General features: G+C 36.3%; 1 protein-coding gene across 3 annotated transcripts in view; it reads right to left on the bottom strand.

The window, feature by feature from the left end:
- Window positions 1-26,787, bottom strand: part of LOC121415585 (tudor domain-containing protein 7A-like) — a 62,228-nt gene that overhangs the window by 15,498 nt on the left and 19,943 nt on the right. The window contains exons 2-8 of one of the 3 annotated variants that reach the window (XM_041608857.1): window positions 16,525-16,630; window positions 15,523-15,622; window positions 14,382-14,744; window positions 13,922-14,072; window positions 6,380-6,498; window positions 5,461-5,597; window positions 3,970-4,080 (exon numbers count right to left, since the gene is read on the bottom strand). In XM_041608857.1, coding sequence (XP_041464791.1) covers window positions 3,970-4,080; window positions 5,461-5,597; window positions 6,380-6,498; window positions 13,922-14,072; window positions 14,382-14,744; window positions 15,523-15,622; window positions 16,525-16,630 — 1,087 coding nt within the window. Of the gene's footprint in view, window positions 1-3,969; window positions 4,081-4,559; window positions 4,569-5,460; window positions 5,598-6,379; window positions 6,499-13,921; window positions 14,073-14,381; window positions 14,745-15,522; window positions 15,623-16,524; window positions 16,631-26,787 lie in introns of all 3 variants that reach the window. The other 2 variants (XM_041608864.1, XM_041608873.1) reach the window with 2 other exon arrangements.

Raw genomic sequence — 26,787 nt, 5'->3', positions numbered from 1 at the left:
AAAAATGGAGAATTATATATCAAATTAAAGGAGAAAATAAGAACAAGATGAAAGTCAATTAAATGATAGATTTAGAGTTTTCTCTCTGAATGCATCAAACACACAGAATTACGTTCGCTAAATTGGGGATTTTCGATGACGTATATAAGTTGCGAGGGTACGTTTTCTCCACATTGTCACTGAATACTTCCATCACGAAATGAAACAAAACCCAGAAGTTTATCTAGATTTGGATTTTCACATTGATGATTTTGAAGATGAACTTAGAGAATGATGATGAAATTTCTAGCTCTAGTGAACAACAAAGTGACGAGGATGGAGGTAAATTAGGGGAATGATGCCGATGATGATGAGTTGGACCATTCAACTTGCATGTTGAAACGCTAACAACTCATGCAGCTGCTAGCTGCAACACTGTCCAAAATAAATCCATGCAAATGAATTCCAGCATGACCCCATCCAGACAGTCTCTTTCCTCTATCAAGAAAATTTACTCTTACGGAAAATAATGATATAACCATGGAGCTATGTTTAATAGCTACATGATATGACTGTACTTAAAAACAAGTGAAAATATCCGAGCCTGAATGCAAATCAACTCAATGAATAGCAGCAGACGATATGCAACGACGATGAACTTCACGTGGCTGGGATAGATTGTCACTCGTTCTCTTAGATCAAATTTGTATCTCATTATTTTGACAAAATTATGAAACTCGAGGAATAATTTTTCTATATAGAAATATAGTAACACCTGGTACTAGTTTTTAAATTACGATAAAATAATTTTTGTAGCAAAAAGTTGAGTTAAACCAACTTGCCCGCCTTGGCGCTGGCTAAGAGATTAGATGCACAGCTCTCAATCAGCAAGACGAGCAAGCAAGCCCTGCGTTTGTGATTATTTGTTTGCAATCGCATGCGAGCTATGCATGTTGAGGATGATCTTTTACTTCTAATTTTGATTTACCTAACTATTTGCTTAAAAAAAGCTTTTATCGTAATAAGAAAAAATTATAATTGTTACTAATTTTTACTTTAAAAAAATACTTGAGTGCCGTAATTTTGGCAAAATAATGAGATCGAAATTCAATCTAGAACGAGCGAGAATCTACTCCAGCCATGGGAAGTTCACCAATAGTGCATTTCAGCTATTCGCAAATTGATTTGCCTTCAGATATTATTCAGTTTGGATATTTTTACTTATTACAGTTATATCATTGTTTTACTTCTCATTCAGAGTAAATTTTGTTGATAGAGGGAAGAGACTCTGTCTGGATGTGGTAAGCTGAAATTCGTTTTCATGAATTTGGCCCGCAGTGCAGCTAGCAGCTGCACAAGTTGGTAGCGAATCAGCATGCAAGTTGAATTGTCCGACTCATCATCACCAGCGTAATTCCCTTAATTTACGTTCATCCACGTCACTTTGTTGCTCAGTAGAGCTAGAAACTTCATCTCTTCATCTTCAAAATCATCAATTTCAAAATACAAATTTAGATAAACTCGAGGGTTTTCTTTCATTTCATGATCGAAGTATTCAGTGACAGTGTGGAGAAAACGTACCCTTGCAACAGGTTTTGGACGCAAGTGGAGCTTCACATGGGAGAGCCAATCGCGTCTCTCATACACACATCCACGTCATCAAATTCCAGTCAATTCAGAGACCGATGTGAGGTATGTTTCGGAGAGGCATTTGGGCGGATTTTAATGGGCGATTTCCACCTTATGTATTATTTTCGTTGTTTTTGAATAACCAAATGATAATCCCCACATCATTACCTTTCTACTGATATATAAAAAGGCCACATTCCTTATCAATATATTTCTCCTTTAAATACTGGATATACATTGTACTGTATATATACATACATAAACATTATTCAATCTTTTGATCTTTTTAAAAAGAATTCATCAAGGACATTCTTAAGACCATTATGGCACCGAGACAGTATAAAATCAATTCAATTTATTCAGTAAAACAGAAAATTAATTCATGATTTTTAGCAGAAAGTATATATCGATTGATACAGTGCATAAATAATGATTTTGATGATTGATCATGTGTGTAAGACTCTATAGTGCATGTCAAAAGTACATGTAATTGAACTTCATGATGACACTATCACATGTTATGAATGTAAAATTTCAACCCCCTCCCATTCAGGCTTTAATCATAGGGCTATAATTATAGTAACCCACTATGAAAGGCACACTTTACTATTAATATAACAAAGGGAGGCGAACAGACTGAGACAAAACTGAAGTACATGTAGAGTTTTAATAGAAAGAGACAGATCTATGAGAGCAATTATATCAGGAGTTGGAGAGAAGTAATGTGAAAGAAAGGGAGAAAGAATAGAAAAAGCTAACAAAGAATAGAATATAGTCACCGATTGATGTAAAAAGGATGCTGACAATTAATAAAAACTTAAAAAATAGCGGTATTCTACAACAATAAAGATAATAACTTACTAAGTGTATACGAAATATATCAATAAAATGTATCATTGAAGGACAAGTCTACCTGACAAAAATTGATTTGAATAAAAAGAGACAAATCCAACAAGCCTAAAAAATCTCTGTGGCCTGAATTTACAAAGGTGGTTTTGAAAACCTACGGTTGATTTCCTGTATGAATTACGCTTAATTTAGCGCATATCGGGCGCGTGTGTAAGAAATGTCCAATGCTGATGCGCGATTTTGTCAGAGTGCGCAAAATTGACGCCCGTTTCCATGGATACGTTATTCTATTCATGAGTCCACTGTTTGAAGAGTGGACTCACTAATTCAAAACAGTGGACTCATGAATAAAATAGTGTGGATAAACACGGCAACAGGCGTCAATTTGGCGCCACTGTGACAAAAGCGCCCATCAGCATTTGACATTTTGTAATATACACAGTAAAATAAGCATAATTTATACAGGAAATCTGTATAAACCATGGACTCAACCATGGGTTTTGAAAACCACCTTAGTGAATTCAGTTTAAAAAGTAACATTATTAGAGCATTCCCCCTGTTTTTAATGAACTCATCATCATGCTCTTGCCATTTCTATTATTTGTCTTCTCTCTTTCATACTCATAAAAACTGCATTTTTTGCAGGCTTAAATCGTGATACAACAGTCTGTTATGAATTAAATGCATTGGACAATTCTTTCTTGGAACCTAGTTATGGCGTATATTTCATCCTGAGGAGGAATTCTGAAAAATTCTACCTGAACTTCTCGCATTTGATTGGCTGAAAACAAAACTAAATCAAATAACTAATTAAAACTCACTGACAACCAATTTATAAAAAGATTGTTATAGATGTATTACTGGATAATATAATGGCTCAATAGAAGCATAGAAGTCAAGTCAAATGTGACTCGTGTTGGACAATAAATAGGGGGAATGTTTCATGAACATTCTCATCTGACAAGTTGTCCGATGAAACTTTCCTGGATTTTGATTAGCCAAGAAGCACAGTTCCTAGGGTAACTGTTGGATAAAATGTCTGACAAGTCCTCTCATGACACACTCCCCAGGGCTTCATCTGCCCATCAATCCAAATAAAAAAATGTTGAATTTCACTTCGCATAATTTTACCATAGGGCTGGAGAAGGGTCTAATATATCTTTAAATCATTTTCAAACTGGTCCTTGCCCATGCAAAGAATGAATATAACAATAACAACTATACAAGTGACTTATAATGTGCCAAGTCCACTCTGTAGAGCGCTCAAGGAGTAAAAAGAAATTAAGAAGTAAAAAAAACTTTTTAAGGAATTTTTCATAGACCCAACAGGAAGTCTATAGTATGGTGCATGCATGAGCAAAGGATCTTTTCCCCAAGTTCTTTAAACTGTTGGAACCACAAGCAAATGATCAAACATACATGTTTATAGTGATGTTACGTGTAAGTGAAAATAGTGAAAAGAGTTAGCGAGAGGTGACAGGAAAATCTCTTTGGCATGCACAAAACAAGCACCTATCAGTGACCCGATGACTCTTCCCTTTAATTTTAGTGCGGAGGTCAACAGAAGGGGCTTTAGAATCCTTTACTCTCAGGTTAAGATAAAGAATGGGATCACTCTGACACCTGTGCATTGGGATGAATGTAGAGAGGGGGGAGAAAGGAGTTATCAACATGTTTTTACTCCATTAGGATACTTAAAGCATTGTTCAGGCATGGCATGACAACACTCAACAAGGAAATCCAGCAACGATTTGAGTATAAGATCTATGTAGCTTGGTGCTTATTGCATGTTGGGGTAACAACTGAATGTCTTATTACTGAGTGAAAACCATTGGTGATTGATAATGCCATCCAGTGTGAGTAGTGACAATGTCTGAAAGCACCCGTAATTTGAGTGTGTCCAAAGAAATTTGGATAAAATTAGAGAGTTTAAATGTTATCTAATTATCTTTCTACCATGTCTGAACGAAGCTTGAGTGGATTTTAGTAGCAGAAAAATGAGAGAAACAAGTCCCTGAAAAACTGAAAAATACAAAGCTATACTATGCAAGCACATTCATATACCACCACTTCAAACTGTGAAACTAGTATAAGAAACCCACCTGCCATATCTTGTTCGCATTCACAGACAAGGATTATGAGGTCATTGGATGAAGATGAAATTCAATTAAGTGATTAGTCACACATGTATATCATTCCAACAAGGATTCTATAATGTAAACATTGTAAATGTTTTCTTGCCCTTCAATGAAACAGAATAAAGTAGAACAGGAGAATGAATTGATAAATAAACAGATTCAAGACTTAGATGTACATGTATTTATGGTAATAATACACTGGGTATAATATTAAACATCAACATGAATTATACCTTACTTAAATCAATGGAGAGACCCTGGTAACTGAATATTATAGCAATGGTTACATATATGTGTTATTGGTAGTAGACATGGGCCCCCATTTAGTGCTGTTCTTAAGTATCAAAGAAGAGCATGCAAAATTGCAGACTAAAAAAAATGAATGGACCTATATTATATCTAATTTTATTCAATTCATTCATTCAATTATTTTCAATTCATTTTTTTCTGGGGGTAGGGGCAGCACATCCAGGATATTAAAGATTATTGAAGTAGCTGTTTGACTATGTATGCACCAACTACAGTAAAGATCTTAGGTCGGTCGATGACTCTCTGTCTCCTATTCATACTCCTACATAGCCAGTGATGTGTACAACTTTCGCAGTGTTAGCTTTAAAATAAGGGGATGAATTGCCACTTTTAATTAAAAACTCCCACTTTTAATTTCTGAATGAGCATGTATAAACAAATTAACAGAAAATATTTCATACAAAATATTCCATTCATGTTATTAATTAATACCAAGATAAAAACTATGAACACCAAACAGGTAAATGTGATATTAATTGGAATAAAATAATCCAAGACAGAAATTATTTTGATTCATCAGCACCACCATCCATCGTCATGATATTGGCATGCTTACCCGATTTCCTCAGCGGTCCATAAACTAAGCCTTGAGAGTTTGTGGATGAGATCATCTTCCATAGTTGATTGGAATTCCTCCTTGTAGAGCTTCTTCAGCCCACTCAGCCACAGCCCTCCAGTCTTTTCTGCCAATGTCTTAAAAAAAGAATCGCATGAACATGGCATTCTACTCTAGCTCAGAAGTATGAAAATAGCATCTCTGCCATATAAAAATGCCCGTTGAAAAAAAATTACCATAGAAATGAAAACATATCCTTATTAGTTTTAATGAATCCCCAAAAGTGGATGTCACTTTTTAAAAAATGTTATTATAAAAAAATGTGTTAAATTGGATGAATTTACAGATTTTACGGAAAAATAGAATATCTAAGGAAGAATTTCAGGGGCGAAATTGCTCTGAGCTCCTGTGTAATTTTCGCGTTGTGAATTTTGTTTTGTTTAAACAAATCCCCTTCTCATGTATGGAATGCGCTGAAAATTTCAAGATATAACCTTTCATCTGTAGCTTCCTAATACCCAGTTTGCTAAATTTGCAATATATGTGCTCAACTCTAGGGTTGTTTTAAAATTACAATATAAAACATTACCAAGTGAGGGCAATAGATGCCATGCCAAATAGGAACTTTTAGAAACGGCTCAAGGAATGGCAGAAATGTGCATTCTAATAGCTGGCAAAGACATCAAATAACCACTGCATTTTGGTACAAGTGGCATGTTAGAGTATACTTCAGAATAAACTCACATTACTGACCCTTTATCAAAGTTTTGGACGGGTTTCAACATATTGGCTTCAGATACACAATCTCATTCATAACATAACTACATGTAATAATCTAATAATGTAATTTGTTAGAAGCAATTTATATGATCATGGCTAACAAAAAAAGTAAACCATCACAATAAAGGAAGAAACTGACCTCACTGACCCAGCTAACAATCTTGTCATCTACAGGAGGAGGCTGGTGTGGTTGCTGAGGGGGCTCCTTGGGCAGCTCTTCTCTGTCATGCTGATTGTTATTACTCTCCTCCATCACAGCTAATGAAAGGGAAAAAATGTTTTTGTCTGAAACATTCCTTTAATTCAATACTCAACTCAGAAAACAAGTCTTAGGACTCAATTCAAAATATTAGTAGACCTAAACTTATGTTCTACCAAATGAAGGTACCAACATATTTGATCATTTGAGCCCACACCATACAAATTTCAGAATGCATAAAAGTTTAATGGCCTGTCCTCACAGAAACCACATGAAACTTCTTTGGCAAGGGGGGGGGGGGGGAGATATTATGGTGCCAAACGTTCTGAGCATGTACTTCAAATGGAACATCCTATTTATTCAAACGCCATGGTGACAAAGTCAAAAAGTTAAAATATTATTTTACAATAAAAGTTAAGAAAAAGCAAAAGATTTATATTTTATTCTTCAATTTGTTATAATTTAATATAACAAGATCAATGCCAACATTTTTCTGTCATGGCCCTTGTACATGTAGAAGGGGGGAGGGGATATTAACAAGTAGGAGTATCTCTGGCAGTCTCACCTGCATCACATGATTCAATGTAGCAGCAGTGCGGACTTTGAAAACTACAGTAACATAATTATTAAACAAGTGGAATGCCTCTGGCCATCTCACCTGCATCACGCGGTTAAATATAGCAGCAGTGCCGACTTTGAATACTACTCGCACAAGATGTTCAGTGATACATGGTTACTCTTATGTCCACTTTTTATGAACTAGACCAATAAACTTACAAAGATATGATGGTTATTCAACAAACAAGTGGAATGCCTCTGGCCGTCTCACCTGCATCACGCGGTTCAATATAGCAGCAGTGCTGACTTAGAATACTACTCTAACTTTTTTTTTTTGGGTTGAGTGCGCCTGGTGGATGCCTTCCCACAGAGCTCTTAGTTTCTATCTTAATTTGTATTGTTCAAGCATATGTTTTATCTTTATTGCTATTTGATGTCCTGGTGTACGACTCCAGGAACCTACTAGACAAATTTTATCTCATTTCTTGCTATATTTTTCGTATATTTGCTATTTTTGATTTCACCACTGCATTACTGTGTTGTAAGTAAGTAGCCATCTTCACATGCATGTTGACCATTTCTTGTACTGCATAGGGTACAGTGTACGGCTGTGCGCACTTTCACAATGAAATTGGCTAGGCTGACAGCCTTAGCATCTATTGTATCCATTTGTATTGTGTCTGTCACAACTGAACTTGTTCATTATACTACTGGTACATGTACATGTAATGCTGTTAAACCTGATCCAAATGGAAAGCACAAATATGTTGGTATACCCATTCAGCGGTATGCTAATTCTCTTTCTAGATTTCGCATTTTGCTACTGATCTCGGGAGACATCAACCCTAACCCTGGGCCTTCTAGTGGATCCAACCTTTCAGCTGATACTTTAACTTCACATTTTACATATGATAGTCAGACACTTCATGCCCTTAATATAAGGGATAGTTGTTCCACGGGAAGATGGCGAGAAGATAATCCCATTGTATGGGACCGGTTGGTGTCTCTCGGGATCAGTAGACTTTGTCGAAGGCGGAGGACCCATCGGGGCAAGAGAGGAGGACGATGCCTCTTAAAGGGGCATCTTAAATTTGCCAGCATTAATTCCCGGTCACTACGTAATAAAGCTACTATTCTTCAAGATTTTGTTATAGATCACAAATTAGATTTTGTCTGTGTTAGTGAGACATGGCTGACTTCAGATGACGATGCAGTCATAGGTGACCTGTGTCCTGACTCCTACACATTCAAGCATTGTCCAAGGGTCTCTGGGCGTGGCGGTGGAGTGGCTTTTCTTTACAAGAACAGTCTTAAAGTTGTCACCAAGCCGCATGAAAATTTCAACAGTTTTGAATGTCTATCCGCAACCATCTCCAACAATGTTAATTGCATGGACATCTCTGTAATCTACAGGCCTCCTGGTGGACATAGCTTTTCCAGATTCCTAGATGAATTCTCTGATTTCCTGGATAGACGCATATATCGAACTCCACCTTTTATCATCACTGGCGACCTGAACATTCACCTAGACAATAACTCTTCACCCAACACACAGAAGTTTAATGATCTAATTAGCGGTCACGCCATCTCTCAACTAGTTGATACTCCAACACACGACAGAGGTCACATCCTTGATGTTGTCATGGTTAGGGACTCTGATGATCGAGCTCTCTTATCGAAGCCTCGAGTCATACCTGGCATCTCAGACCACTCTGCCATCTTATGGAAGGTCAACTTTCCCAAGCCGAGTCGGTCCCAGTCCACTATAATCAGTCGCAACATCAACAACATCGACAGGGTGACTTTTGCGAACGACATCACTAAATGTGACATCATTGCTCCTGGGACAGAGAGTGCAGATTTTTGTGTCGACACCGCTGTACATCGTTATAACTCGGAACTCTTCTCTGCCCAGCGTGACCTTGTCAATTCCCTTGTGAAGAGGGCAAAGCGTTCCTATTATGTGGCTATCATTGAAGACTGTCACGACGACTCTAAAAAACTTTTTTCTGTGGCTAATCGGCTGCTGAATCGTCGACAATCATCACCTCTTCCTTCCCACTCTGACAGCTCGCAAATGGCATCTACTTTCCTTCACTTCTTCCAGACCAAAGTCAAGATGATCTGCGATAGCTTAGCACCAGATGAGTCTCCACACAGTCAACTCACTTCCTCCTCCTTTGACACTATCCAACCTACCACTCCTGACGAGATCATGTTACTTTTACGTAAACTTCCTTCCAAGTCATGTCAGTCAGATCCCATTCCCACTAGATTACTTAAGGATTGTTCCCCTTCTGTTGCTCCAATTCTCTCACATCTAATTAATATGAGTATAGAACAGGCATACGTTCCTCCCTCTCTGAAAGTTGCTCTCATTACCCCACTGTTAAAAAAACCCTCCCTGGACCAAAACTCCCTCCAAAACTACCGCCCAGTTTCAAACTTACCATTTTTGTTCAAGATTCTTGAAAGGATTGTGTTCTCTCAATTGTCCGAATACCTTTCAGATAATGATTTGCTCGATCCTTTCCAGTCAGGTTATAGGTCTAATCATAGCGTAGAAACACTACTTCTTGACACGTCTAATTATATCTTACAAAGTATGGATAAAGGGAACACCACAGCTCTTTTGCTGTTAGATTTGTCCTCTGCCTTCGACACGGTAAACCACACTATCCTTTTGAACACACTTAGTTCACTCGGTGTTAAGGGTGAGGCTTACAAGTGGTTTCAGTCTTATCTGTCATTTCACTCTCAGATTGTTTGTATCAACGGTTATAAATCTGATGCTTTGCCTCTCTCTTGTGGAGTACCACAGGGTTCTGTGGGCGGGCCAACTCTCTTTTCGATTTATTTATCCGGATTGCGACAAGTTCTGTTGAAACATAACATAAAATACCATATTTATGCAGACGACATCCAACTCATGATTTCTTTTAATTCGAATCAACAAGCTGCAGAAAGTTCCATCCATCGTCTTGAATGTTGCATGGTTGATGTTCACAACTGGCTGACTTCTCACTCTCTTAAATTGAATCCAACCAAATGTGAATTTCTTCTTTTTGGCTCCAAAGTACAGCTTAGTAAAATCCACATCGACTCCATTTCATTTTCTGGTCTCACTGTAAATTTGTCAAGTTCTTGTCGCAATCTGGGTATAGTTTTTGATTCTCACATGACAATGTCAAATCACATTTCTTTTATTTGTAGATCAGTTCGCTACCAATTGCGAAATATTGGTTTTATAAGGAATTACTTGTCTCGACCGGCCACAGAAAAATTGGTTCACGCTTTAATTTCGTCCCGTCTTGATTTTGGAAATTCCCTATTGTTTAATCTACCCCAGAATCAGTTAGTGAAAGTTCAGAAACTTCAAAATGCTGCCGCTCGCATCGTTTCTCTATCCACCAGGCACACTCACATTACTCGTATTTTAAGATCCTTACATTGGCTCCCTGTAATAAAACAGCGTATTATGTTCAAGATTTTGTTGTTAACTTTCCATTGTGTTCATGGCTCATCTCCCCAGTACCTTATTTCACTGATCAAAAGTTATACCCCTTCAAGATCCTTACGTTCCTCCCTTTCCAATTCTCTTGTTACCCCCAAAGTTTCCAAAACTTGGGGTGAAAGATCATTTGTTTACTCATCCTCGAAACTATGGAACAGCCTCCCTCATAACATCAAACAGTGCTTGACTTCTGAAACTTTCAAAAATTACCTCAAAACATTTCTGTTCAATTCTTCTTAATTTCTTTTATAATTTCCTAAAAAGCGCCTTGAGCACTCTACAGAGTGGATTTGGCGCGATATAAGTCTTAATTATTAATTATTATTATTATTAAGATGTTCAGTGATACATGGTTACTCTTATGTCCACTTTTTATGAACTAGACCAATAAACTTACAGAGATATGATGGTTATTCAACAAAAAACCCCAACATGGCCAAAGTTCATTGACCTTACATGACCTTTGACCTTGATCATGTGACCTGAAACTCGCACAGGATGTTCAGTGATACTTGATTACTCTTATGTACAAGTTTCATGAATCAGATCCATAAACTTTCAAAGTTATGATGGTAATTCAACAGATACACCCAATTCGGCCAAAGTTCATTGACCTTTGACTTTGGTCATGTGACCTGAAACGCGCACAGGACGTTCAGAGATACTTGATTACTCTAATGTCCAAGTTTTATGAACTAGACCAATAAACTTTATGATGGTAATTCAAAAGATACCCCCCGATTCGGCCAAAGTTCATTGACCCTAAATGACCTTGACCTTAATCATGAGACCTGAAACTTGCACAAAATGTTCAGTGATGCTTGATTACTATCATATCCAAGTTTAATGAATCAGATCCATAAACTTTCAAAGTTATGATGGGAATTCAACAGATATCCCTAATTTGGCCAAAGTTCATTGACCCTAAATGACCTTTGACCTTGGTCATGTGACGTGAAACTCATGCAGGATATTCAGTGATACTTGATTAACCTTATGTCCAAGTTTCATGAACTAGGTCCATATATTTTCTAAGTTATGATGACATTTCAAAAAGTTAACCTCAGGTTAAGATTTCGATGTTGATTCCTCCAACATGGTCTAAGTTCATTGACCCTAAATGACCTTTGACCTTGGTCATGTGACATGAAACTCTACTAGGATGTTCAGCAATACTTGATTAACCTTATGGCCAAGTTTTATTAACTAGGTCCATATACTTTCTAAGTTATGACGTCATTTCAAAAACTTAACCTCAGGTTAAGATTTGATGTTGACGCCGCCGCCGTCGGGAAAGCGGCGCCTATAGTCTCACTTTGCTTCGCAGGTGAGACAAAAAAAACACAGTTCATATAATAACACGATACTATGTTCACTGACAATAAATGATATTTGACCTTGATCATGACATCCAAGACTTGTCAGTGATACTTGATTACCTCTATATCCACATTTTATAAACTATATCTATAAACTTATGACGGAAATCTAATAATTACCTCCATAAAAGCCAAAGTTCATTAACCATAAATGACCTTTGACTTTGGTCATGTGACCTGCTTCACGCGTACATGACAATAGCAATCAGTCGCTCAACAGGAGGGGAGGGTGGGTTGGTGGCTAAATCTTCATTTGACCCTAAATCAGGGACGCCACTAGGTGTCTTCCAAAAATACTGAACCTTATTGCGGGCAGGGACATTGTCCAACTCCAAGAACAGTGAATTGAGGCATTGGCGGCAGAAGCCCAAAAATTTAGGGTGGGTCCACCTTAAATTTTGTAATGGACATGGAAAAATTTGACAAGCAAAAAAAAAGATTTTTTTTTTGGGGGGGGGTATGTCCCCCACCTCAAAGTTAGGGGGGAGGACCAAGTGGCTTCTTACCTTGTTGTGATCGATGACTTTGAAGTCAAAGTGTGAAAAACTGACAGTAGTTGTGTTTCTAAAAGAACGCTAGACCAAAAGCTTCAGTCTCTGTATTTTGGTTGTTCCGCTGAACCGCGTTGGCTTTACTCACCCATACATAGACTGAAGAGTTGTTGGCCCGTACATAAAGACAACGTAACAGCTTACCCAGGGAGCTTCGACCCGCGAAGCGGGCAGGAGTTCCCTGGTTTACGTACCAGAAGTAACGTAAGATCTAACATTTTGGTACATGAAATGTCACATTATAAAAAAATAATTACATCCAAATTCACGAGAAAATATATGAAATTCAGAAACATCGTACCTTAGACCGCAGTTACCGCTTATTCCTTTCAAATGATGATAAAAACTTAGTCATCCTCGATCCTTTCGTTGGTCATCGTAAGTTGCCATCTTGGATGATGTCATCATCCTTACAGACGTATTACTATTTACCAGTTGCTATTATATCGCGATTCATGCCGCTGTATTGCGCTTGTCTATGTGCTTGTGTTCGGAACTTGTCGCTCGTATTGATTGGCCAGGATATTGAGAATTCCAATCGGAAGCCTTGATAAAGCATAACTCAATGAACGCAGTGGGCAGTGCGCACGTTTCTAAATTATGTACTGTATAAAAGCAAATATCTCATGGAAATATCAGCTTATTTGGTTGATCGACATGTATCGCATTGAAAGGGGGGAAAAAGGAGGACTTTCCGACTTTTTTAATATTCAGAAAACAGGAAAAGTCAGAAAAAACGGAAATAAGACAGACAGTAAGAGGGAAAAAGACGGAATTCCGTATAAAGACGGAAAGTGGCATCCCAGCCCTAAATTCCATCAACCTACTTCTCCCACTTTTGTCCTATCTCACCCCCTATTCTTCTGACTCCAATGAACAAATTGCTGAGATCCACATGATAAAGTTGAAATGCTTCCCCAAAAAGCAGAATTTGCATTCACTCATGCATTAAAGTTGAATTTAAGAATTTATGAAATTCGCTTAAACAACCAAAACTGGTAACGGTTGATCATTAATTTATCACAACGCCCCTAACTTTGCACGTTTCAAATGATTTGCCTATCAAAAACCGACATAAATTGGAAGGCTAATTCCGGCCCAGCATAATTCCCTACCCTTTGTTTCAGTGGGCAGTGCTCGCTCAAGCATGAATAGTTTTCAAACTTTTTCGTGTCAATTGAAAGTGGACTTTATTGGCTTCCATATATGTGTTTTCACCAAAGTAATATATTTTTTATTTGGCAGTTATTTCAAAAGTGTATAGGTTCAGATTATTCTGACATGAACATGCCTGGGCCAAAATTTGAAGTATATCTGTTAACAGATAATTTAGTTATCTTCAGAACGAAAATGGAACGGATAGACTGACAGCCCTAAAATATGCTGCTTTGGCCGATCACCCATGTTTGGCGGAGCGGAGCAATTAAAACAATTGTGAACTTAAGTTTGTTATTTCTTAAAACCATGCCACGTTTCTTACGGTAGTCACTGTCTGATCTGCTTCTTTCTTCATGAGATGAAGGCTCAGGTGAATCTTCACCAGCACTCCCAGTACTGTGAATCTGTCTCCTGAATCTTGGTGGTAACTCATACGAACTGGAATGTTGATGTTGATAATGATGTGTCTTTTGCTACAGTAATTCACAAAAAAAAGGAGAAAATTAGTATCATAGGAGATAAGAAAATGAGGTATAAATGATCCTATAAATGACCCTACCAGGTACCCATTCACCTCATGTGGGTCGAGTGCAGCACAATGTGAGCAAATTTCTTGCTGAACTTAAACACGCCATGGCTGGTATTCGAACCCACATCCCTCTGATTGAAAGTCGAGATAGGCGTAAGTACATGTAAGTACAACTGAAATGAAGAATTCAAATGATGTAGATTTTAAAAACACCCAAAAGTACTAATTAATGTAGAAAGTACATGTATTTTACCCCTTGATTATGCCTCTGAGAGTTTGCAAAAGATCTATTTCCAGAATTCTGAGGATTTGAGTTCCAGCCTTCACCACCCCCGCCACTGCGTTGAGTCCTCTGATGAGGACCACTGCGAGGACGATCATTCTTTGCATTGGCGATATCATTTCTCTGATAGGTACATGTACCACTATGAGGACCAGTGTTTCCCTGATAAGGACCACTAGAAGACCCTGGAGCATTCCTTCCTGAAGGATAATTGGTGAACTTCTTTGGTGGATACTGCTGTTGCGAGTGAAAACCAGGCTTGGGGCGTGGTGGAGGTCTGTAAGATCGATTACCAGATCGACCAGAATATTTGGGCAGACGTGCAGGCTTGCTCTGTGTATTTTAAACAAAATGCAATTGATTTTGAGCAAATTACAGGTATGTGCCCTGTTATATTGGGGAAAAATATTTGATGACATTTTAAGTGCTGGATAGTTCAGTTCATGGATAAATTTAACCTTAACTGTGACACTGCATTGATCACATGATCTTGGTTGGAACAATATCATCAAAACAACTTCCAAGATATATCAATCAACTGATGTTTGTTCTTCTGTGTGTATTACAAGATTCATGACTTGAATGTCTCAAGGGCAGTATCAAAGTACATGTATGCTTTCACAAAAACAACCAAAAAAACTTCAAATGTAGCCTAGGTTTAGGAATGAGTACCTACATGTAGTATCTAAGGAGCAACAAAATTTAATCTAAGGTACAGGTACAGTTAACACAAAATGTGTTGACGAATCAATTATTGTACACGGATAATTTGTTACAAAGATAAGCTTGTACTTGTTTTTTGAATATCAAGTTCACTGTGAGGTGCAAAATATCAAATTCAGAGAACATTTCATCTTAGATACAAGACTGTCAACGAAATAAACAAAATTTTACCAAATTTAGTTAAGTGGTGCATCTGTTTCAGTTGTCACTTCTCCCATTAGCAACTTAGGTGAAGTGAAAACACAGATTGTCCCTCATTCTTGATTTAAATGAAAACAAAAACTACTTTGGTGATACAAGTTCCCTGATTCATATTAATGGATATACTTTATTCAAAGAGGTCAGTATTCAGAAACCTTCGCAAACAGTAATGCATAATTACATGTACCTTCTTCTTTGTAGCCTTCTGTTTTTTGACTAGGCGATCCACATGCTTGGTTTCCTCATTGGCTACACCCATACAAACAGTATTGCCAGTTGACGGGTCTCTGAATGGAATAAGACAAAAATATGAGATGGGACAAGAGAGTAAATGTCACAAGCGGGGTCCTGTTTCAAAAAGACTATCATAAAGTGATAACAGGTTTACTATCAGCGAATCAAATTGAATGATTTCAGTAGCTTTTAAATGCAATTGCAACTTTGTTAATAAGACAAGTTTAATGAAACAGGCTACATGAAATGAAACATAAAAACATTGATTGATGGCCATCTCAATCTTACTGGACTCTCTGGCTTTTGAAAATAAATCTTCACTATCCTATTTTTATACTGGCCAGGGAAAAAAATTACAAGGGTCGCACAACAACTTCGCCCCTGAAATGCTCAAAAAGAGCCCTGGAATGTGAAGGAGCAACTAAAATTCCCATTCACTGCAACTGTGGGCAGGACATACAAGAATATAAACAGGGGCACACTTTGGCCCAAATTCACAAAGGTTGTTTCTAAAACCATTGGTTAAAGTAACCCATAGTTTATGCAGATTTCCTGTAAAAATTATGCTTATTTACCAAGTATATAAAAAATCTCCAATGCTGATGCATGCTTTTGTCAGTGCACCAAATTGACGCCTGTTGCAATGGTTAATCACACAATTTTGTTCATGTGTCCACTGTTTTTAATTGATGAGTCCAATCTTCAAAGAGTGGACTCATGAATAAAATAGCATTCTTGGCCATGGCAACAGGTGTTAATTTGGAGCACTGTGACAAAAGCGTGCATTAGCATTCAACTTAAAAAAAATATATATGCAGTAAATAAGCGTAGTTTTATACAGGAAATCTGCATTACACCACGAGTTCAACCGATGGTTTTAAAAACCACTCTATACAGTGCAGGTGAGGTACATTTTCAAATTATTCCTAGGAATACATGTACTTGCTCAACCCACCTCTTTATTTGACAGACTGTCGGCATGGTACGTAGATAGGCCTCCAGATTCTTAAAACCATTTTCTCGATATGGAATATCTTGACCCAGGAGATCTTTGAACTCATCTTTAAAAAAAGAGAAAGGAAGATACAGACCGGTGCAAACATTTGTACACACAGGAGGATCATAAAATGGGCAAGTCCAAAAATTTGCACTCATTACGTATGGGACATTTCACAGGCATGACCTGAAAAATAGTGTTAAATGACTTTGATTAGATTGAATACCCTCATGATGGTAGACATCTAGGAGAAGAATAATCATGCAAAAAATTGTGACATTTGACCCTGACCTTGACCTTTTGGAGAGGAAAGATGTGCCGTTACGTATGGGACGCAGAGAAGACAATTTTTAATACATTTTTTTGAAGTTGAGAATTCTCTGAAAGTATTTCACTTGACAACTTCAAACTTAGTGTGATAGAAGTCACAATACTATAGTAAATTTATGGCATGTTTCATGCCATATGCCAAATTTCTCTAATTGCAGACTCTAATTAAACGAAGCAATGACATGTTACGTATGGGACATTTTGTCCCTATAGAGAACGTACACAATATTCCCCATAATTCCAAAAATTGAAATAATTTGAAATATGGAAATAAAAAAGAGTATCTTTCTTTTAAAATGTTCTACTGAGACATATTTGATATGACTGAAGGGAAAATTAGCCATTTGAACCTTTTTATTACTTGATTTTCATGGTTTCATGAATTTCTTATGTATTTCTATTTTCTTTTTTCTTTTTTTCATATTTTTCCATTTTCAATTTTTTTTTGCTTCGATTGTATTCATTAATCAGTATTCATAACAAATCAGTCTTTAAAAACTAAAGAAAAGGTAAATAATCACCTTTTAGAGCACTCTTGAAATTTGTTTTTCTCCATTCACTTTGCACACAAATCTCCCCATTGACATTGTGTGTAAATGTCCCATACGTAACATGTTGTCCCATACGTAACAATTTTTTAATTAATTTTTAATTAAAAAGTAAACTCTATTTTTGAAACTTTTTGTGGTATAACATTTTCATACTTAATAAATTAGAACTTCCCAGAGATGCAACAATACAAGTATTGTATTATGAGAAATAACTCGAAACAACATCCTCAAAATGTTACGTATGGGACATTCCATCCTTGGACAAGACCTAATTTATGTAATTAATTAGATGACACCACTTTTTTCTGCCAAAAGTAATAAGATGTTAGGGGGTCCATGTCCCACCTATGACTAAATATCAGAAGTTTTGTTTTCATTTTCTATCAGTTTATATACTTGTCCCATACGTAACGCCCATTTTACCAATTATGCAAATAAGGTGCCCCAAAGTAGCATAAATATGCATATTGTCAAATTTTCCTTAATGAAATTTTAAATTCAACATTTGGGATTTCTTACCCCACCAAAGAAAACTTCTTAAAGGTCAAGTCCACCTCAGAAAAATGTTGATTTGAATCAATAGAGAAAAATCAGACAAGCACAATGCTGAAAATTTCATCAAAATCGGATGTAAAACAAGAAAGTTATGACATTTCAAATTTTCGCTTATTTTCAACAAAATAGTTATATGAACGAGCCAGTTACATCCAAATGAGAGAGTCGATGATGTCACTCACTCACTATTTCTTTTGTTTTTTATTGTTTGAATTATACAATATTTCAATTTTTACGAATTTGACGATTAGGACCTTCTTGCCTGAAGAACAAAATGTTAAAATAATGGAATTCCACGTGTTCAGGGAGGAATGAAACTTCATTTCACATGACAATGACGAGAAAATCAAAATATTTCATATTTCATATAATAAAATACAAAAGAAATAGTGAGTGATGTCATCAACTCTCTCATTTGGATGTAACTGGCTCGTTCATATAACTATTTTGTTGAAAATAAGCGAAACTTTAAAATGCCATAACTTTCTTATTTTACATCCAATTTTGATGAAATTTTCAGTGTTATGCTTGTTGATTTTTTCTCTTTTTATTCAAATCAAGTTTTTGTTGGGGTGGACTTGTCGGTCTTGTCCTTTAAAAAGGGAAAATAAAAAAGAAAGACAGTAACAAAAAATGAAAGAAGAGAGGGAAGAAACAAAGAAAGATTGAAAAGAAAGAAGGAAGGAAAGATAGGAAGAAAACAGAGGAAGAAAGCTAAAACTATCATCATAAATAATTTATCAGTTTCTTTTTGGCTCAATTAAAATAGCTACGAAAGAAAATCAGAAACCAAGTGTATCAACACACACATAAATGCATATGTGGGGCTAATATGTATTCAGACGATATCACCCGAAACCCGATCTGTTTGAACCAAACAGAAGCAGAGATGCCAAGTTCAAAGACCAGCTATGCGTGAGATTTTCTGTGAATCTGAGTGAGATCACAGACATTGTGTACAATGTATATGGGGATAGGCTGTGATATTTGCGTGAGACAGAGATTTGAGGGGATGAACAAGAGTCCAAAATGCTTGAGTCTCATGCATAATGCTATTTTTTGAAAAATTACTGCCCGAGAACATTTTTTACTGGTCATGTCGGACCAGTAAATCTTCCTATTTCTGAAAATCTACTGGCCCGACAGCAATTTTTACCGGTCTGGGACCGTCGGACCGCCACTAGTGTCGAGCCCTGTTATACCTAAATGTTTCAATATTTAGAGCCTTTTTTTTTCAAAGTAGATTTTATCGTCCTGGGGTTATTGGATATTAGATGGTACGAGGTCAACAATAGCAAGCAGCTTCATAGAGCTATATCGCTTTTATCCCTCTACTATGGGTTTTTACGGATATTGGTGAAATATATATATTTAAAAAAAATGTTAATTATCCATAGGGGCTATACAGTATACAATGTACTGTACATACTGCACTGCATCAATGCATTGGCCACCATGACAAGGCATAGTATAAACTAGTGTTATATATGTAGAAATGAGCTCTTAGGTTTAGAATTAAATGCCTCAGAAATTGAAGATATGTTTTGCCTCAGAAACTGAGGACATGTTTTGTCAAATATGCTAATTCAGAGGGAGGTAATTAGCCCCCTAAATTAACCCCACACCATGGCATTTACACTGTAGATATTATGGGCCCCGTTGCATAAAAAATTACCAAATAACTTAATGGTAACTTACATGGAATCATTGGTTCTGATTAGCTGTTGATCAATGTTACCATGAGTATTACCTGACCCCATAAACATAGGCCAGTTAGACACCACAACCAGGTAAAAAAATCCTCCAAATGAAGAAGATATGGCTCCATGTACATGTAGATATGTGATGTACATATATTTTATGTGCAATTTACATTGCTGGTTTCATCATGTACATCAGCTGAATCAAATTCACAATTTACAATCTAATTTTAAACCTTAAGAGCTTATTTCTGGGTCATTCCACGGGGTTGGGGCAAAAATTGTGACATCAGGGTCAAAAAATAGATATGTAATAAATGAAATGTTTTATTTCTTATATGTTTCATGGGACAATCCTTCAACTAAATCCACTTACAGGCATTTCATACCACCCTGCATATTGGAGTAAACTGAGAAATAAGATTTGACAAAATACCACCGTTACATGGACATCATTTATCATCCTTACTAAGACTAACTGGCTCGTTCATATATCTATTTTGTTGAAAATAAGCGAAACTTTAAAATGCCATAACTTTCTTATTTTACATCCAATTTTGATGAAATTTTCAGTGTTATGCTTGTTGATTTTTTCTCTTTTTATTCAAATCAAGTTTTTGTTGGGGTGGACTTGTCGGTCTTGTCCTTTAAAAAGGGAAAATAAAAAAGAAAGACAGTAACAAAAAATGAAAGAAGAGAGGGAAGAAACAAAGAAAGATTGAAAAGAAAGAAGGAAGGAAAGATAGGAAGAAAACAGAGGAAGAAAGCTAAAACTATCATCATAAATAATTTATCAGTTTCTTTTTGGCTCAATTAAAATAGCTACGAAAGAAAATCAGAAACCAAGTGTATCAACACACACATAAATGCATATGTGGGGCTAATATGTATTCAGACGATATCACCCGAAACCCGATCTGTTTGAACCAAACAGAAGCAGAGATGCCAAGTTCAAAGACCAGCTATGCGTGAGATTTTCTGTGAATCTGAGTGAGATCACAGACATTGTGTACAATGTATATGGGGATAGGCTGTGATATTTGCGTGAGACAGAGATTTGAGGGGATGAACAAGAGTCCAAAATGCTTGAGTCTCATGCATAATGCATAATGCTATTTTTTGAAAAATTACTGCCCGAGAACATTTTTTACTGGTCATGTCGGACCAGTAAATCTTCCTATTTCTGAAAATCTACTGGCCCGACAGCAATTTTTACCGGTCTGGGACCGTCGGACCGCCACTAGTGTCGAGCCCTGTTATACCTAAATGTTTCAATATTTAGAGCCTTTTTTTTTCAAAGTAGATTTTATCGTCCTGGGGTTATTGGATATTAGATGGTACGAGGTCAACAATAGCAAGCAGCTTCATAGAGCTATATCGCTTTTATCCCTCTACTATGGGTTTTTACGGATATTGGTGAAATATATATATTTAAAAAAAATGTTAATTATCCATAGGGGCTATACAGTATACAATGTACTGTACATACTGCACTGCATCAATGCATTGGCCACCATGACAAGGCATAACTAGTGTTATATATGTAGAAATGAGCTCTTAGGTTTAGAATTAAATGCCTCAGAAATTGAAGATATGTTTTGCCTCAGAAACTGAGGACATGTTTTGTCAAATATGCTAATTCAGAGGGAGGTAATTAGCCCCCTAAATTAACCCCACACCATGGCATTTACACTGTAGATATTATGGGCCCCGTTGCATAAAAAATTACCAAATAACTTAATGGTAACTTACATGGAATCATTGGTTCTGATTAGCTGTTGATCAATGTTACCATGAGTATTACCTGACCCCATAAACATAGGCCAGTTAGACACCACAACCAGGTAAAAAAATCCTCCAAATGAAGAAGATATGGCTCCATGTACATGTAGATATGTGATGTACATATATTTTATGTGCAATTTACATTGCTGGTTTCATCATGTACATCAGCTGAATCAAATTCACAATTTACAATCTAATTTTAAACCTTAAGAGCTTAACTATGACATAGCTTATGTGGAGGCCATGTCATATATCATTGTGGTCAATGCATGGAAATATGCAGTGTAGTATGTACAGTAACAGTACATTGTATACTGTATTGCCCCTATGGATAATTAACATTTTTTTATTTCAGAAGATATATTTCACAAATATCCGTAAAACCCATAGTATAGGAATAAAAGCAATATAGCTCTATGAAGCTGCTTGCTATTGTTGACCTTGTACCATCTAATATCCAAGAACTCCAGGATGATAAAATCTACATTTGGCTGAAAAAAGGGCTTTAAAAATTGGAAAATTTAGGTATAATTACCTTTTAACTCTACAAATAATGGTTTAAAAGTGCTAATTCTAGGAAAAACATATTGCCTGCCCCCTAAAACATACATGTATGAATAGACACCAAAACCAGAGAAAAAGACCACCAAATAAAGAAGTTGTGGCCAAAACTGTGATTTGGGGGTTTTGGCAGCCATTTTGGATTTTGGGCCGGCAAACTTTTTTCTCGGACCTGAGACAAAAAATATTGTCATTTCATGTTGAGATAAGGTAAAAGGAACACAAAAAAAACTGTTCCCACAGTAAAACCAAAAATCACCCATTTATAGCCCACTCCTACTTCTAGGGTGACCTTTTCTTGGACTTGCCCAAATGCATCTACTAGTCCAGGATAGAAGAGGCATAACCTTGTTTTTTTTAATATTTTATGATGGTTTCTTGTCAATTCGAGGGTGCTGATTACGAATCTGAATGATGCCACTCGTGTTACCTTGAGAATTTTCCGCAAATCAGCAAAATCCAATATGGCCACCAAAATATGCAAATTATCCATGAAAATCCTAAAATTGTTCACACATTGGCTACAAAATGCATGAAATTGTGTGGCAGGAGTGAAATACTCTCTGAAAAAAATAATTTTTGACAAAATATTTATTTTCCTGATATTCAAAATGGCCGCCCAAGGCCCTTGTATAGGGTCATTCCATCTGGATTCACCCAGTGGTTGCACCCGACCGTCTCAGAATTCGTTGTAATTTGGTATACATAAAATTCACCATGGCCCAAGCACAAACAAAAAAAATTAGTCCAATCGGTCCATCGGTTCTTGCGCTACGGCCCGCCCTTTTCTCCTTGTTTTGACAAAAATGGGCGTGACCTTCAACTTTCAATGGCCACTGCTTCATTACGTGTTGACCAATTTTCATGAAACTGGTACCATTTGATAGGAAATTCAGAGAGGAATCCAAAACATGCATCGAATAATGTATTGGAGCAATTTATAAGGTCATGACCTTTGACCTTAACTTTGACCTTGAGTTTGACCCCCGGACAAATAATTTTTTAACTTGATTTTCGTGTATTAACGACGCAGTGGCCATTGAAATTTGAAGGTCACGCCCATTTTTGTCAAAACTAGGAGAAAAGGGCGGGCCGTAGCGCGAGAACCGACGGACCGATTAGACTAATTTTTTTGTTTTGTGCTTGGGCCATGGTGAATTTTATGAATACCAAATTACAACGAATTCTGAGACGGTCGGGTGCAAAATTGCACATTCATTGGGTGAATTGGCATGGAATGACCCTATATTGTTATTATGTACAATATGAATAGAGAAAACTAATTTTCACAACAAGTGGAATGCCTCTGGCCGTCTCACCTGCATCACGCGGTTCAATATAGCAGCAGTGCTGACTTTGAATACTACTCTAACTCGCACAAGATGTTCAGTGATACATGGTTACTCTTATGTCCACTTTTTATGAACTAGACCAATAAACTTACAGAGATATGATGGTTATTCAACAAAAAACCCCAACATGGCCAAAGTTCATTGACCTTACATGACCTTTGACCTTGATCATGTGACCTGAAACTCGCACAGGATGTTCAGTGATACTTGATTACTCTTATGTACAAGTTTCATGAATCAGATCCATAAACTTTCAAAGTTTTGATGGTAATTCAACTGATACACCCACTTTGGCCAAAGTTCATTGACCTTTGACCTTGGTCATGTGACCTGAAACGCGCACAGGATGTTCAGTGATATTTGATTACTCATATGTCCAAGTTTAATGAACTAGACTAATAAACTTTCAAAGTTATGATGGTAATTCAACAGATACCCCCGATTTGGCCAAAGTTCATTGACCCTAAATGACCTTTGACCTTAATCATGAGACCTGAAACTTGTACAAAATATTCAGTGATGCTTGATTACTATTATGTCCAAGTTTCATGAATCAGATCCATAAACTTTCAAAGTTATGATGGGAATTCAACAGATATCCCCAATTCGGCCAAAGTTCATTGACCCTAAATGACTTTTGACCTTGGTCATGTGACGTGAAACTCATGCAGGATGTTCAGTGATACTTGATTAACCTTATTTCCAAGTTTCATGAACTAGGTCCATATATTTTCTAAGTTATGATGACATTTCAAAAACTTAACCTCAGGTTAAGATTTCAATGTTGATTCCTCCAACATGGTCTAAGTTCATTGACCCTAAATGACCTTTGACCTTGGTCATGTGACATGAAACTTTAATAGGATGTTCAGTAATACTTGATTAACCTTATGGCCAAGTTTCATGAACTAGGTCCATATACTTTCTAAGTTATGATGTCATTTCAAAAACTTAACCTCAGGTTAAGATTTGATGTTGACGCCGCCGCCGCCGTCGGAAAAGCGGCGCCTATAGTCTCACTCTGCTTCGCAGGTGAGACAAAAATGAGCACTAAACTGCAAAAAATCGAGATGTATGAACGAAGTAATATATGCAAATCATCATTACTAACGAGTTATATCATTTATTATGTCATATATGGGAACACTTCTGTATTTTGATATCTAAAATAGCCGCCACTCGCCCAAACAGTATTGCTTACAATGGCAATGGGGGCCAAAAAATTCACAAGAGTGATCACTAAAATGCATATTATTAAGATTAAATTAGTGGAATACTGACTAAAAACATAATTGTTAATGAAATATATTGGGCAAGTCCAAGAATAAAAGCGTTATGTATGGGACATTTCAGAGGCTTTAATGACCTGAAAAATAGTGTTAATTGACTTTGATTAGATTGAATACCCTCATGATGGTAGACATCTAGGAGAAGAATAATCATGCAAAAAATGGTGACATTTGACTTTGACCTTTTAGAGAGAAAAGATGGGCCGTTACGTATGGGACGCAGAAAAAAGACAATTTTTACAACATTTTATTCAAGTTGAGAATTCTCTGAAAGTATTTCATTTGACAACTTGTAACTTAGTGTGATAGAAGTCACAATACTCTAGTACATGTATATATAAGGCAAGTTTCATGATAAAAGCCAAATCCCTTTAATTAGACTCTAATTAAACAAATTAATGATGTGTTACGTATGGGACATTTTGTCCCCATAGAGAACGTACGCAATTTTCCCCATAATTCAAAAAATTGAAATAATTTTAAATATGAAAATACAAAAGAGTTTCTGTCTTTTAAAATGTTCTATTGAGACATATTTGATATGACTGAAAAGAAAATTAGCCATTTCAGCATTTTTTTTTCTTGTTTTTCATGAATTTCTTATGTATTTCTATTGTTTTTCATTTTATCTATATTTTTCCATTTTCACAATTTTTTCACTTCAATTGTTTTCATTAATCAGTATTCATAACAAATCAGTCTTTAAAAACTAAAGAAAAGGTAAATAATCACTGTTTGGAACACTCTTGAAATTTGTTTTTCACCAATCTTTGTACACAAATCTCCCCATTGACATTGTGTGTAAATGTCCCATACGTAACATGTCCCATACGTAAAAATTTTTCAATTAACTTTTAATTAAAAAGTAAACAATATTTTTGAAACTTTTTTGGGTATAACATTTTCATACTTTATAATTTAGAACTTCCCAGAGATGCAACACTGCAAGTATTGTATTTTGAGAAATAACTTAAAAAAGCATCCTCAAAATGCTACGTATGGGACATTCCATCCTTGGACAAGACCTAATTTGCATAATTAATTAGATGACACCACTTTTTTTCCACCAAAAGTAATAAGATGTTAGGGGGCCCATGTCTGACCTATGACTAAATCTCACAAGTTTTGTTTTTATTTTCTACAAGTTTATAATTGTCCCATACGTAACGCCCATTTTACCAATTATGCAAATTAGGTGCCCCAAATTAGCATAAATATGCATGGTATCAAATTTTCCTTTATGAAATTTTGAAATTCAACATTTGGGCTTTCTTACCACACCAAAAATAACTTCTTAACTTAAAGATGAAATTTTGCCTTCTAGGGTGACCATGTATGTGATGAATGTTTTAGTTTGATATTCAAAATGGCTGCCAAAGGCCCTAAAAGTATTATGCACAATGAGAAAGAGAAGCAAAGAAATCACAAGAGAGAGCACTAAAATGCATATTATATGTGATAAATTGATGAGATACTTTCTAAAAACATATTTTCTAACGAAAAATATCATTCAGGTTTCAAGTTTGTGTTAAATACTGTATTTTGACTTTCAAAATGGCCCGCCATAGACATTAACAGTATTATGTACAATGTAAAGTGGGAAACCAGAATTCACAAGAGTGAGCACCATAATAGTGAGTAAAATATTGTCTGAAAGCATAATTTCTATTAAGATATATCATTTATTCTGCCAGTTAGGTGATAAATGCTGTTTATTAGAAAGTCAAAATGGCCGCTACAGGCCCTGATGGTATTATGCACAATGTGAATGGGAAAAAATTATTTCAACAGAATTTGGTTTTGCTTGGACAAATGGTGACAGGGTTCCTGCACCTTCCATTAAAAAAAATCCATGACTTTTCCATGCATTTTTGTCAATTTTCCATGACAATATTAACCTCGCATGGCTCGCAATTTACCTGTTTCAAGCACCTCTGAGACAAACATATTTAACTGTCATGACATAAAAAGAAACAAAGTGATCAATCTTATCCACCTAATCTACAAGCTCTCCCTCTTTAATCTTGATTAACTGCTCAGCATTTTGAGCCTCTGCATCTTTTTCCTGGGCGCGCCTCCGCATAGCATTGGTGACGTT

This window comes from Lytechinus variegatus, chromosome 1 (assembly GCF_018143015.1).
Source record: "Lytechinus variegatus isolate NC3 chromosome 1, Lvar_3.0, whole genome shotgun sequence".
NCBI lineage: Eukaryota > Metazoa > Echinodermata > Echinoidea > Temnopleuroida > Toxopneustidae > Lytechinus > Lytechinus variegatus.
Note: the sequence above shows the minus strand (reverse complement) of the source record. Positions and strands in the feature narration are given on the sequence as shown.